The sequence below is a fragment of the Macaca fascicularis genome, chromosome 2 (genome assembly GCF_037993035.2).
Source record: "Macaca fascicularis isolate 582-1 chromosome 2, T2T-MFA8v1.1".
In the NCBI taxonomy this organism is placed as follows: domain Eukaryota; kingdom Metazoa; phylum Chordata; class Mammalia; order Primates; family Cercopithecidae; genus Macaca; species Macaca fascicularis.
In genome coordinates, this window is record NC_088376.1 from 201,675,966 (window position 1) to 201,690,354 (window position 14,389).

A 14,389-nucleotide genomic window follows, 5' to 3' on the forward strand; every position below is an offset into this window, starting at 1 on the left:
CCTTCTCTAGGTCTTTATCATCAGACCTGGTATCCTTAGTAACCAGGAACACGGTAAAGGCAACACACTTCGTCTGAAGAGTCATTGTCTATGCTTCCCTACTCCAGACAACACTTTCTTCTACTGGAGGGAAGACCCTTGACTTCCACAGAAAATACTACTCTTGAATGTATCTGGGGTGGGATGGCATACGTTGTATGGGTTTCTGCATACAAGTTGTCTATTAAAGAACAAGTTAATTCACCCCACCTTAATTAAGCCCTAATATGTGTAATACAGTACATATAAAATGAACTAAAACACAAACATGGGCTGTGCTGTATACTGACAGATGGTAGAAATTTCTCTCAGAAGGCTTTGCGAATTTGGTCTTGGTTTTGAAGATGCTGTATTCACTCTAAAAAGGAACCATTTGAACTTTTCAACGGAAAATCCTTCTCTAGTGTTAGGTAGACGAGCATCTTCCTGAAGAATCTCTCTTTGTACTAACCCTTGTTTCTATTCTGCCAAAATCTCTCTCATGTTCTGGCAATGAAGTACAAAATGAAAGAAGTATTTCAATTGCTTTTAAGCCACATTCATCGAAAGAGAATCTCCCTAGTCAGTGATGCAATACTCCCTAAATGGGCACTATAATCGCATGACCTTTAAACTGGGATATAACACTCCTAATCTAAATCACATTCTCTCCTTGCCCCCACTCCTGTACTTATCCCCAGGGCCCTTTCAGTGTTATTGCTTTGCTGGCTTCTCCCTCTAGTTAGATTTCTAGATTTCTGATTATTTCCCTGAAGAATTAGTTTACATTTATATACCAAATAAAGCATTAGTTTTTACTCCACTAATATTTTCTGCTGCCTAAATTTTCGTGTATCATTATATGTGGTTTCAGGGACAGGGAGGGGAGATTCTGATGGTATTCCAACGTTGAGGTTTGTAATTTCTTTATCATTTCCCTTTTAAATCACTAATAAAGATGTTAAATCAGACCTCACTTAAAGCTGATCTCTAGACATCACCCACCAAATCGTTACATTTTTATCTCTGATTGCCTTTGGGTATTACCCGCTCTTAACAAGACATTTCACTTCCAGACAGTGAAAACAGGTTACAGGAAGCATCACACAGAGTCTTTAAATTGTTGTTTGTTCTCATATTCAGACAAAAGTAAAGGGTTTTGAATGAGCATGAGTACATATAGAAGGAGCAGACTAAGCTGTTATATAAAAAATAAGTTTAAAATGTAATGAATAATAGAATGATTTTTTAAAAACAAAGATATGGCTTTATTTACTGTCTAAATATTAACAGCCTGTTTAGTGTTGGAATCATGCTGAAAAACGGCATGGCAAAGCATCACCTTGGATTTTCTAGCTGCCCCACTCAGGCCAGCAAAACCAGAAGCTTTTCTATCTATGCAACTCAGATGGTTGACAAGTTTAATAAACCTTGAGCAATTTTATTTGAACTGTGCCATGTACATAATAAAATCGAAAGATAAAAGGAGACATAATGAGGATTATAATAATATCATTTTTAATCCCTAATGCTGAATAAGCCTATAGACATAAACATACAGGCACACATATATAAGTAACAACTTCTTCGTAATTCACAGACTGTCCCTTCTATCCAAGTGCTTATGGAAAACCAACACCTGCCACCCTTAACACTTTCTCATTAGCTGCTTCTATCAACTCTCAAGAGTATTGCAATTAGTTCTTTTATCAAACAAACAAAAATGCTGTTTGGCTGTTGTCACATAGGTCTGCCTAGATAACATTCTGAATATGATCATTGACATCACGCTCTTAGTTTGATGTCATCATAAACACTGCCAGAATATAAGAATGGCTAACTAATTTTTTTCAGTGTTCATTTGGGATATTATGACCGTTTCAATTTTATTTGACAGTAGCCACAATTAACAGTTTCATGAAAAACTAGCTTTTAAAAAAGACCCTTGCAGGTATTGACATTTTAGCAATTTCTTTGTCAAAAGCTTTGACAATATGTAAGATCTAATTTGCAAAATAGCCAAAGTAGTATGAAGACCTTTCTTGTCTGCCTTTTCCCCCCTTCAAAACAGAAGGTATTAATCACCCGATCTCAAAGGCAGCTGACTGATGCTATTCACTGAGTAGAGCATTCTCACTAATGTGGCCCCATGAATAACTCTCAAGGCTTTTATTATTGCTCTGAGTGGACTCTCAGCAGCACAGCCTCTCTTTAGCAACCTTCATCCCCTCAGGCTCCAAAAGGATTATAGATAATGGCTGAAAGAAAGCATCATTGGTAAAAACAAAAGTTTTTAAAGGGGAAAAAAATGGGAGCAAAGGGGACATATTGGAGACAAGTCATGATTCATGGCCTGTACTGTGTTCTGCCTCTTTCTCTTACTCAATACACTCTTTAGTTTTGCTGCTGGATAAGAAGGGACTAAACCAGTGCACTTCTCCTAGCAACCAGTATCAGTCAGCAAAGCAGGCATGTCATCTGCTCAAAGAGAAAACGGAAGAATCTGGGGTCATACAAAGCAAACACGTGTTCTTTTGCATTTGATCCCAAATTGATTATCAAAAAGGATTCAGTAAATGCTAAATAATTCTGTTTTATGTGAATGTTAACAATCCGTAGAACTAAATATCAGCGTGTCCGCTCGCTATATAGTTGAGTGTCAAATGCTAATCCAACCCACTTCATTCAAATGTTCAGTTTTTCACTTTTCCAACACACTCTTTCGTCCCCTCCCCTTATGGAGATTGCCCCTCCCAGGTATATCCTTGCACCTCCTAGACCATTTCAAATGCAAAGATTAGGCATCACCTCCTATAGAGACCCACGTTTGCAAGGCTTAGAACTGAATCCTGATAGAGATGAACAATACAAGCAATTTCCTGGTCATTTTATTTGCATGTCATGTTTAGCCGCTGCTTCAAAAGATAGAAACTGCTTTCTGAAAAGAAATGTTGAATAAATTTGGAATTTAAATTTATCATGATGAGACACATTTACTGAGAGCCTCAAAAATCTGGAGAGTTTCATAAGACCCAGGTGATGAACATCCCAGGTGCTGCAGCTCAACAGGAAAGTGCAATGAGAATGCACAGCCTGGAAAGGGTTCTGAAAATGAAAGTTGGCCGTTGGATTGTGAGCAGAGTGCAGGCACCAAACAACTCAGTTCATTCACATCTTATTGCCATGTGTATAGGGAGGTGGGAGGCAAGGGGGTAAGAGCTGTATTTGCCCAAAATCTGTACCCACATGTTGTACATATTTTTCTAATTCTTTTTTCTTTCATTTTTGTATTAAAAGTTGACATTATTCAGGCTTTCAAATCACAAAGGCGGGACTGAAACTCTTAAAAACATACTTAGCTACGAAATTACTTACATGTTTTATGATAGCCAGTGAGGAATAACCCAGTTAAATCTGGTTTTGGGCAGACAAGGAGGCCTCAAACCTCAACTGAATGACAACTTGATTTGTGAGTGGAGGGCTCATATGCCCATTGATGATTTTTTTTTTTTTGAGACAGGGTCTCCCTCTGTCACCCTGGCTGGAATGCAGTGGTGTACTCACAGCTCACTGCAGCCTTGAGTCCCAGACACAAGCTATCCTTCTACCTCAGCCTCCCAAGTAGCTGGGACTCCTGTAGGTGAGCACCACTGTGTCCGACTAATTTTTTTTTCTTTTTCTTTTTCTTTTTTTTTTGCAGAGATAGGGTTTCGCCATGTTGCCCAGGCTTATCTCAAATTCATGGGCTCAAGAGATCCTCCCAGTCTCCCAAAGTACTGAGATTACAGGCATGAGCTGCGCTGTATGGCCTGAAACATTTTTTTCATTATTATTGTTTAACTCTTGAAATTATGTGAAAACAATTGCAATGCAAAAAAAAAAAAAAATGTTTTGAGACCACCACACTAAATGTTCTAACTCTTCATACTCAATTTTGCATGGGGGAAAGAAAAAAAACAAAAAAACACACAAAAACAAACACTGAGAATGTTGTACCTGGCATTTTCTTTTCTTTTCTTTAATGAAAGCAAGTTTATTAGAGTAGTAAAAAAACAGAAATGGCATTTTATTTTTAAAAGGTTGCATTTCTCCTACTCAGTTTCGACTCTAACTCATGATAGAGATAGGGATAAGGGGCACTAAAACAATTGGCCTTTGGGTAATAGTTTGCTGTTGCTGGTATTCAAAGTATTTAGAATACACAAGCAGTTATATACCTAAGATGAGGAAGGTGAAATGTCATCTCTAATTTAATGGAACAATAATAAGCTTGGTTTTCAATAACTGTACTGTTATTTGGCAATGCATTAAAATTTACTTTATAATAGAGAGATAAAACACAAGAGTGCCTGTTGCTAGATTCATTCTAAATTTCCCTTAATTTACTCTAACCCTGAAAACTATATTCTATAATCGTCGGATATATCTAAATAAGTTTAATCACATTCTAGCATTTGCTAGTGTTTGGAAATACACGTATTACAAAACTTTATGACTCTAACCCTGATTTATAAAAACTTATAAACTTTCCTTTATAATGAATAACACTTAACTCAAGTTTTTTGGAAAGTCAAAAGTTCTCCCTTTTTGAATCATACTTATGAACATTTTAATTGGTTATAAGTGTTGCAGAGGTTTTGGGCAAATCCCTTAAATTCCAGTCTGGTTTCAACTGGGTGTTCCTTATTTAAACTTGAAAAGCCTTACAGTGGGATAGCTGAGTTTTATTCCATGTTCTCCAGCTCATTTCCAAAAGGCTTGGAACCAAACTCTAGGGAAAGAGATCCCTCATCAATCCTTACAACAGAAATTAAAAAGTGGCTGTTAACCCCCTCTCCTGAGCTGAAACTCCCATGTTGAATATGGCTCTAGGTACAGGGTCATTAACTAAGCACACTGACCTAAGACGATTGTCCGCTTAGAATTAAATTTTTAAAATTCCATTTATTGATAAGGAAAGCCTAAGTCCCACCGGTCATTAATGAATGAGAGTGGATGTGGATCATAAGACTAGTGAATTTTGGCTGTCGTGCATATCCATAGCCATATCATTGAACCCACAACAAAACACAGATATGCTACATGCATATTAGACAATAGATTGTTATTGTTTTTAAAGATGGATGTTTATGGTTTTGGATAATTCTTTACAAGGCTAAATTCATGTGAATGTGTGTGTGGAGATGGGGCCTATGTCACCCAGGCTGAAGGGCCGTGCTGTGATCATGGCTCACTGCGGCCTCAACCTCCTGGGCTCAAGGAATCCTTCATCTCAGCCTCCCAAGTATCTGAGGCCACAGGTGGACACCACCATGCCCAGCTAATTTTTTTCTTTTTTGTAGAGACAGGTTTCATTATGTTGCCCAGGCTGGTCTCAAACACCTAGGCTCAAGCGATCCTTCAGCCTCAGCCTCCCAAAGGGCTGGGATTACAGGTGTGAGCCACCGTGCCGAGCCCAGGCTAAAATTTCTTCTTTAAAGGTTCTCAAATATAACAATAGATGTTAGAACATTAAACAGAAGTACTTGGAGTAATAGAACCTAAGGTTGATGGAGACCTTGGAAATTATACAGTCATATGAAATCATTTTTGGTAAGGTTCTAAGGATATACAATTAACAATCTACTAGGGAAGCTAACAGTGCAGTCCAGAGCTTCTGGTCACCAAAGGTATGTCACTTCCACAATAGTAATGATACTGTTTTATTCAGCCTATCCTTTCTGATATACATAACTACTCATTGCGCACAAGTAATTAATGGATAATTATAAAAAGTTATTAGATTCAATGTCTTATATTAAATGAAGAAAAGCTAAGTGGGCTATCTAGAAAAAGAATTAGTGAGCGGATACCAAACGTTAATTTTTACTTAGGTCTTCTGTTCCAGAAGAGTTTATTTAGTTTGTCTTACACAAGATTTATCTCCATGGTACATTATATCAAAGCACCAGGTAAAAATTATCCAGGATGAAATGTAAATCAGTCAACATGAACCAAAATGCAGGCTTCGACAAGCATGGTCTACTTGCCAACAAATTGCCATTTGTATGATTCCTCTCTTGTTGACTCTCTTCATTCATAGCACCATTCACTTGGGAATCATGTTTGTTTTGTAATCAGCTTATGATATAACGGGAAGACTCATGTCACAGCACATTTGTCACAGATGTGTAGGTGAGTCCACCGATAAGTCCCCTTAAGTGTCAACAAAAAGTCTAATCAGTCACCGGAAGACTCACGGCTGAAAAATCTTATTAAAATTATCCTAACATGCACCCCAACTGTAGTCCATAATTAGTCTGACAGCGAAGTTCTCTTCTAGTTATTTTTCTTGTTCATACTAGGCAGGGAATAATAATCTAATAAAAATACTCCTAATAATAACAATAAGTTACGTTTAAGTGGCACTTATAAAGTACCAGTCACCGTTCACGGCATCATATATATCTTTATACACATCTTTATTTTGTGTATATATATTTATTTGTATATATTGCTATACGTATTTTTTGAGACAGAGTTTTGCTCGTTGACCAGGCTGGAGTGTAATGGCGCAATTTTGGCTCACTGCAACCTCCGCCTCCTGAATTCAAATGATTCTCCTGTCTCAGCCTCCCGAGTAGCTGGGATTACAGGCGCCCACCACCATGCCTGGCCAATTTTTGTATTTTTTTACAAAATTTGTAAAGAGAGGGGTTTCCTCATGTTGGCCAGGCTGGTCTTGAACTCCTGACCTCAGGTGATCCACCCACCTTGGCCTCCCAAAGTGTTGAGATTACAGGCATGAGCCACCGCACCCAGCCTATATATCGTTATATTTTTAAAAATATTTTATTTCTCATTATAACTGCATGAGATATACATTATTACCATGCCTCTTTTACAGATAAGGGCACTGAGGCATAAAAAGGTTAAATTACTTGTTCATATTCATTCAGTAGTGTTTGCTCAGTAGTCTTTCAACAACCATCTTATCCTTCTTCCCTACAGGCAAACTATGTTGCAATCAATCTAAACTTCTTGCCTTTTCCTTAGCACCCCTTTGTCATCTTCATGCCATTTTTCTGGTTACTTCTTTTCCTGGAATTCAATTTCCAATCCTTTTGCCCACCGAAATCCCACTGTTCCTCTAAGGCCCAGGTTAAGAGACCCTTTTGGTGTTGACCCTTCCCAGATTGTACCAGCTGGAAATCACCTATTCCTTATCCGAGTTCCCAAGGCTATACTGTGTACACCTTCAAACTTCTTATCAAACGCTACTTTTTGTTCTAGTCACTTGAACATTTAGTACCTTCCCGACTAAGTCATGATTTCCTTGAATGTGGGAACATTGTAACAGGTCAGTATGTTCTTCACAGAGCCAAGCAAGTTACGTTGTCAATATGCATGTGTTGAATCAAATGAATAACCTAAACATATTCAAGCTAATTTTCTCATGGACTCTTCAGAAAATAGCTGGTCATTTTCAGTAACAAGAGCCTGGAATTCCTGTTAAGGAGTTCCAGGGCTGAGAATCCAGAAACAGGCTCTCATAGGCAGAAGCATGGTACAGAGATGCAGCATCCCTGGAGTCTAGTTTCTGCTCTACCACTAAGCAGCAGTGGGATCTGTGACAAGACACATAAAATCTCTAAGCTTCAGTTCTGCATGTGCCCAACCAATAAGACAATTGTGCTGTATAGCTGCAAATATTTATAATAGCTCCGAGATGCTATCATTCTATGATTTATATTTAGTACTGCTGAGATCTCTGCTAAAAGTGACAAGTTCAACTGAAGTACTATCTTCGTAAAATTTTACGTGGCAACTGAGGAAGACTTAGAAGACAACAATCACTGAAGGGATTAGAAATCAGGATTACTGGGGATTTGAGACAGAGTATTATAATATAAAATGGTTTCACTTCAAAACATCATATCCAACTCATAAGGCCCTTCAACTCTTTCCTTCCATGATCAATGAAAAGAAAATATGTACCTCAGACATTGCTAATGGGAATATAAAGTAGCACAGTTGCTTTGGAAGATAGTCTCGCTCACCTCAAAAGGTGAAACACAGACTAAACATACGACCCAGCATTTCCACCCCAGATTAAATGAAGACATATGTTCCCATGCAAGTTAGTACATGGATGTTAAAAGCAGCAATATCTATAATAGCCAAACACAGAAACAGCTTAAATGTTCATCAACTAGTAAACCAAAGGATAAATGATATGGAATATTATTTGGCAATAAAAAGGAAAGAGGTACTGATACATGCTATGACATGGATGACCCTCGAAAACATTATGCTGAAGGAAAGAAGCTAGTCACAAAATAACATCATATATTGTATGATTGCATTTATATAAAGTGTACAGAAAAGACAAATCCATAGAGATAGAAGTAAAGGGGTGGTTTCTTGTGGTTGGTAGAGAGATGGTGGAACAAGGTACGTAGTTTCTTTCTTGGGTAATTAAAAACATTTTAAAGTTAGATTGTAGTGACGGTTGTACAATTCTGAGAACAAGTTGAATACAAGTTGTGAGAACAAGTGAAGAATGGTTCCTCATTGGGGGTCACGAAAAAGTCCGTGACTGGTGGAAGCCATTTACTGCGATGGGAATGGCTAGAAAGAGAAGATTCTGTCTTAGCCTTGAGTTTTGTGTATTCTCATTGGACATGAAGCAAAGCCGTCAAGTAGTCAGGTGAGTATGTCAAGCACTGATGCAAGCACTGGAGATACAACAGAATATGAAACGGCCAAGTTATGTGCTTATGGATCTTATATCCCTCATGCAATGATTACAGCAATTTTAGAATTATCAAACCAAACATGTATTTAAAACTCATGTGATAGATGAAAGATCCTAAGGAGTAGCTGCAAATGGCAGAGAAAACATTAAGGATGGAGGCCTCCATTACTCCCACACTGTTTTGAGTCAGGTATTTTGGGTAAGCATGCTACCCTAGTTGCTATATTATGCTTCTATCATTGTATAACACACTGCTAAAACATTAATAGAGTTGATGAGTATTTATTTTTAAAAAAGAGTTTATAATCATTCCTTCATTCTTTATATAGTATTTTTTCAAAAGAAGAAGAAAAGTAGTATCCACGCCGATGTATTGATTTAGGTTGACAGATCTATACCTGGAGACATTGTAAGAAACACAGCAACACTTTTCTTTAGAAATAAATCTGTAAAATGGCACTTTATAAATCACTGTTTGCTTAAACTCAGATCTGAAAACTTTTACTTATCTAAACTAGAAAATGATAGGATCTATGCAATGCATTCTGCATAAAGTTATATATAGTATTGTGGGGGAAAAGTGAGAAAGTCAAAACCCCAGTTGGATATACCTAAAGGTAAAATATTATTCTCATTTTTCCTTTAAATACAGATTTTCTAAATTATCACTCAAGAAACACCCTCACGTATCTTCTTCACTCTTCAAATGTTTCTCTAATTCCTTTCATTAGATCCAAAAAAGAAAAAAAGAGGAAGAGAATAAGAAGATAAGGAAAGAAACGATGAATGAGAAGAAGAAAGAGAAGGAGAGGAGAAGGAGAGGAGAAGGAGGGAAAAAAGGAGGAAACGGAGAAATAGTAAATAAGATGATAATCTTTTTTTCTGATACTCTTCGAAAACAAATTGCACATGGGAAGTAAATGTACCTCCTGGAGACCGCTGGAACTATTTCAGCAGATATTACTAGGCACACACACATATCCCACCTACGTCAGCTCCCTTCGTTGCTATATATGTATCCCAATTTATACAATGTGCTTACATGCCTATATTTTGATTGTCAAACATGCTATTTTATACAAGCTGCTCAGTGGTGAGATGGCCAGAACTGCTCTTTTTATATAATCATTACTTTTTTTTTTTTTTTAACGATATTCTTGCTTAATGTTCTAAGAAATCCTTTTGGTTTATGGCCCACATGTTGCATAGCATCAAAGGTTATTCAAACAAAGCCAATCCAAGTGGCATCACGGCATAGCTTCGAGAACACATTCCAGGTGACTTGCACACAATTTACGTTCTGAAATAGACTACATATGGCTATGATAATAAGCCCATTACTGAAAAAAAGCACTTTAGCAACATGTATAAACCTCTATGAGATTACACATCTGCATTATGCACATACATTATCTTTATTATATTTATCTCCCCTAATATCATGTAGGCCACTTTCACTTAAGAATAAAGGGTAAAGACGAAAAAAAATTCTCATTTTAAAACACCTTTCCACAAGTATTATAAAATTATCAGATTGATACAATATATGGGATATAGATGTAAGTTAAAAGTCTTGCCATAGTTCATATTAATTCCCCATGAATGACTGCAAAACCCTATTCTTATTCAAAAATAAAGAAAAGCTGGAAAATAAAGGCTAACCTTAACATACATTCTCCTATATGATCATACAGAAAAGTCTAGATGTGATTAATCTGCATCAATAAGAAAACCATTATTTACATCCCAAATAGAAAAGTTTATCTACAGTTCTCAACCAACTTAATATTTGTTCTCTATGGATTGCTACAGGGACACGATACTGCGAAAAATTATAAACAATATTAGCACATAGCTTCTATGAGGTGGCAAAACTCTAACATTTTTCATATACTATAAAATGCACATACAAATAACCCACCAAGCAAATATCAATGCAAATCTATGTATCATTTGTCACTGAATAAAATTAATATCTGTGTCTAGCATAAGGAGGGTCAGTATATCTTTAAAATGGTACAAGCTTCTCTACATTTGAAATTCATGTGGAGTATAAGCACACACCTCTAAGAAGAATAAGTGAATAGAAATCATAGAATCCTGGAAGAGAGACAAAGCTGAGAGATCCTACAAACCAACCTCTTCACTATGTACGTGAACACTGAGTCTCAAAGTGTTGAAACAGCCTAGAGGGCAGTGTTGTCCACATCCCCAATTTTCAACCATCCCCATGGAGAAACTGTCATTCTGAAGTATCCAAAGGCAATCCAATGTCAAACGTATGATTTACATACTAATTTAGTAAGAGTGTCCAGGGTTTCCTTTGCTATTGACACAGCAGATGCTAAATACAAAACTAGTTTCACATACAAAAAATTTAACACTGCCTTTTCAGTCTCAATTCCTCAATTTTGGCATTTTTCACTACATTACTATGAATTCTGCTGCATAACTGTGGCCCAGACAGAAACTGCCCCCTTATCCTATAATGTTAAATCAGAACAAAGGTTCTAGGTTGTCTTTGGGGGCAGGAGAAGGGTGGTGTGGGAGAGAAGGAAGGAGAGAAGGAAGGAAAGAAGGGAGAGAGGAATAAAAGAGAAAGGAGGGAGGGAGAAATGAAAGGAGGGAAGGAGGGAAAGCAGACAGAAATGATGACTTGCTACTGCTGTTCCAGCAAGCTGGTTAATTGCATTTGTTTCATATATCTCCAAACACCCTGGTATATTAATTACATTCTGTAACACCAAGCTCTTTTGATTTCCTCTGTCACTTCCACTGAGCAATTTAATTGTATTCCTCCTAGCAACACACTGATTTAAAAATACATATATAAAAAAACCCTTGATGATAATTCTGTAGTCTAATGTATAGTTTATACATGCATTTCTGTTATGGAGATATGTAAATTCATGATTTATGAGGACATATTCTTTAAAAAGTTATACCAAAGTCTTCTTATCATGAAAATCAAACACACCTGGGACAAACAGGTAAACCTATTTTGTTATGGTAATGTACATGTATTTTAATGTACTGAAAATACATGAAAAATGATTACAGATGTTGCCATAGTATAATTCACAATAATTAAACCCTGAACGTCTACGGCTTAGACTGGGAAAAGAGAGAAGCAGTGCACACACATGCATCCCTCCCCTACTATCGCTGGGGGGCAAAGGTACTCATGTAGTCCATGATTGAAAACAGCCACTTGACAGTAGGTAAACTCATCTGTATTGCCTCATGTTTATAGAAAGCCTTCCTTTTTGAGTCCAATACATTGGGCTCTACGCAGCAGTTAGCTGCCAGGAACAAAGTTAGCTACCACAGATGGGCAAAAATAGGCAGTGTCCCAAATAATGAATTCATCCACAATGCAAATGCTGGAGGAAAGTTTATGTGGCATCAAGCTATTGTGATGGCTCGAACAGTTGGACTAATACACTTTAGGTTCTTTACAAGTACAGTAAGTAATTAAAAACCTAAAGTACTGCAATCCAGTTAGGAAAAAAAAAATATCTAGTATTCCTCTATACCAATTCTTTCCATCGATATAAAAATTAAAGCCTCTAGAAGGTTAATAGCAAATATTCTTTGAACTTTTTCTTTTGAATACAAACCAAAAAGCATGTTAACGATTATTTCCACTCTTCATTCAAAAGAGCCACAAAAAAGGATTTTGCAATAGTCGCACAAGAAATTGACATCCTGTGAAAATATCCCAGTAAACCAAATCGGAACAAAAGACAAGAGAATCAGAGGCAGAATGCTGTGGGCTTGACAGACTGACTCAACCTAGAGGGAGACACCTACAGCACCTGTTTAAGGCCCCCGTTGTGTTTGCCACTGCGGACTGAGCTAAGTGTCCCACTCCTGTAGCCAGCCCATAGCTGATGCTTCCTCGTTCGTGGAGCCTCGCCCAGTCTTACTTTTGACAGTTTTCTCCCTAGGATCTAAATTCTTCCTTCTGATTTAACGCCAGGAGAGCATTCACTGGAACACAGGTGATACACACTGATCTCAGTCTCCAATTCCTAACCCATTGAACCTTCCTTAGAGTGTCTGTGACTGTATTTCTTCACTTGAATGTCTAAGCCAAAGTTCAGACACAAGAGCAAACATCAAACAGAGAGCAGGCACAATAGTATTAGGCTCTTTCAGGAGATGTACTGTAATATTTCTTTTTCTAAGAAAACTGGGAAAGCATCATTTATTACCCAACTCCTTAATTAATTAAGTAAATTACAACAACAAGAACAACAATAGGTGACTACCAACATGTTCCACTTGCAGCAGTTTAGAAACAAAAGACTTAAAGAAAACCTCTGCCCCCAAGGAGCCCGTGCCTGGCCAAAACGGACAAACAGACATACTGTCATTTCATCTATAACCCACATCAAATTCTAAAAGAAATGGTTTTGGGGGATTGGGGGGTGGGGGGGCGCAAAAAAAAAAGATAAAAGCATTTTTAACTTACCATCAACCCGAACATATAAAAATCCACAGAGCATTAGTTGTGTAAACATCAGCAGACTCATTTTGACATATTAAAAAGGATCCAGATTGTTTAAGAAACCAATCCCAGAGAGCAAAAGTACAAAAATAAGTATCAAAAAAAGAGGTAGGTCCAAAGTTTAGACTTTCCTAGATACTAATTAAAGTCAAGAAGAGCAAATCGCAAGATCAGAAGGGGCCGGTGGAAAGGTCTTGAACGGGGCACGTTTAGATCCATCCAAATTAACAGAGGGCACTTCGAAGGCTGCTGTATTTCCAACACTCTGGCTTCCTAAATTCCCGCAAATGCAGCCCAGCCAGAGGGATGATTCAAGTGTGTCTAACCCTCTCTCCTTAGGCTCCACTGCAAGCCAAAGCCAAGTTCTTTCTTCAGAAGTCAAGATGATGAAGGGGGAGGAAAAGACCTAATTCCTAGAAAGTGTTCCACAAACTTGCCAGCACGCTGCCGAAAAACCATGGGCCTGCCTACTGGTTTTCTTTCCCCCGGTTTCCTTCTCCGTAGCAATCCACGTCCGGAGTTATTTTTTAATATGTATATATTTTTACTTAACTTCCATAATGAGGATGTGTCAAAGCAACACTTTGCAGGCGGGCAGACTTGGCGGGCCTCTCTCTCCTTTGCAGCCTGGTGGCCTCCCTCCACCTCTCTCGTTTCCAAAAGAGAGGCAAAGGGAAATCAGGACGATTCGGGTGGAGAATCCGAACTCCTACGTGGTGGGGCTGCGGGAGGAGGCGGGGAGGGAGCGAGCGAGGGAAGCAGCCAGCGAGGGAGGGAGGGGCCGGGCGGGGGCGGAGGCAGAGGCTGAGGCTGCAGCCACCCCGCGGGGCCGCCGCTGAGCGAGGTGCACCCGGCGGCTGCGGGCGCGGGCAGAGCCGGGCGTGTGAGCCCAGCCCGGGAGCGGCGGAGACAGGCAGCGCTCAGCCCAGCGCCAGGGCGGTCCAGCCGCTCGCCCGGGTGCAGCCGCCGGTCCCCGCGATCCGGTCCCCGCCGCTGCTCCGGCAGCCCGGCCCGGAGCGTCCGCCTCCTCCGGCAGCTGCCGCGGGTGGAAGCACTCGGAGGAGGGAAGGCGAGGAGGCGGGAGGGGCGGGGAGGAACGAACGCGGCTCGGAGTCTGCCCC

General features: G+C 38.9%; 1 protein-coding gene across 27 annotated transcripts in view; it reads right to left on the minus strand.

Annotated features, from left to right (window-relative positions):
- ROBO2 (roundabout guidance receptor 2) overlaps positions 1-14,389 on the minus strand; it is a 1,364,435-nt gene that overhangs the window by 590,300 nt on the left and 759,746 nt on the right. For 8 of the 27 annotated variants that reach the window (XM_015445441.4, XM_045384370.3, XM_045384398.3 and 5 more), the window contains exon 1: positions 13,233-14,315. The exons of the other annotated variants lie outside the window; for them this stretch is intronic. In XM_015445441.4, coding sequence (XP_015300927.3) covers positions 13,233-13,293 — 61 coding nt within the window. In that variant the 5' untranslated portion in view covers positions 13,294-14,315. Of the gene's footprint in view, positions 1-13,232; positions 14,316-14,389 lie in introns of those variants that run through there. 27 annotated transcript variants of the gene reach the window in all.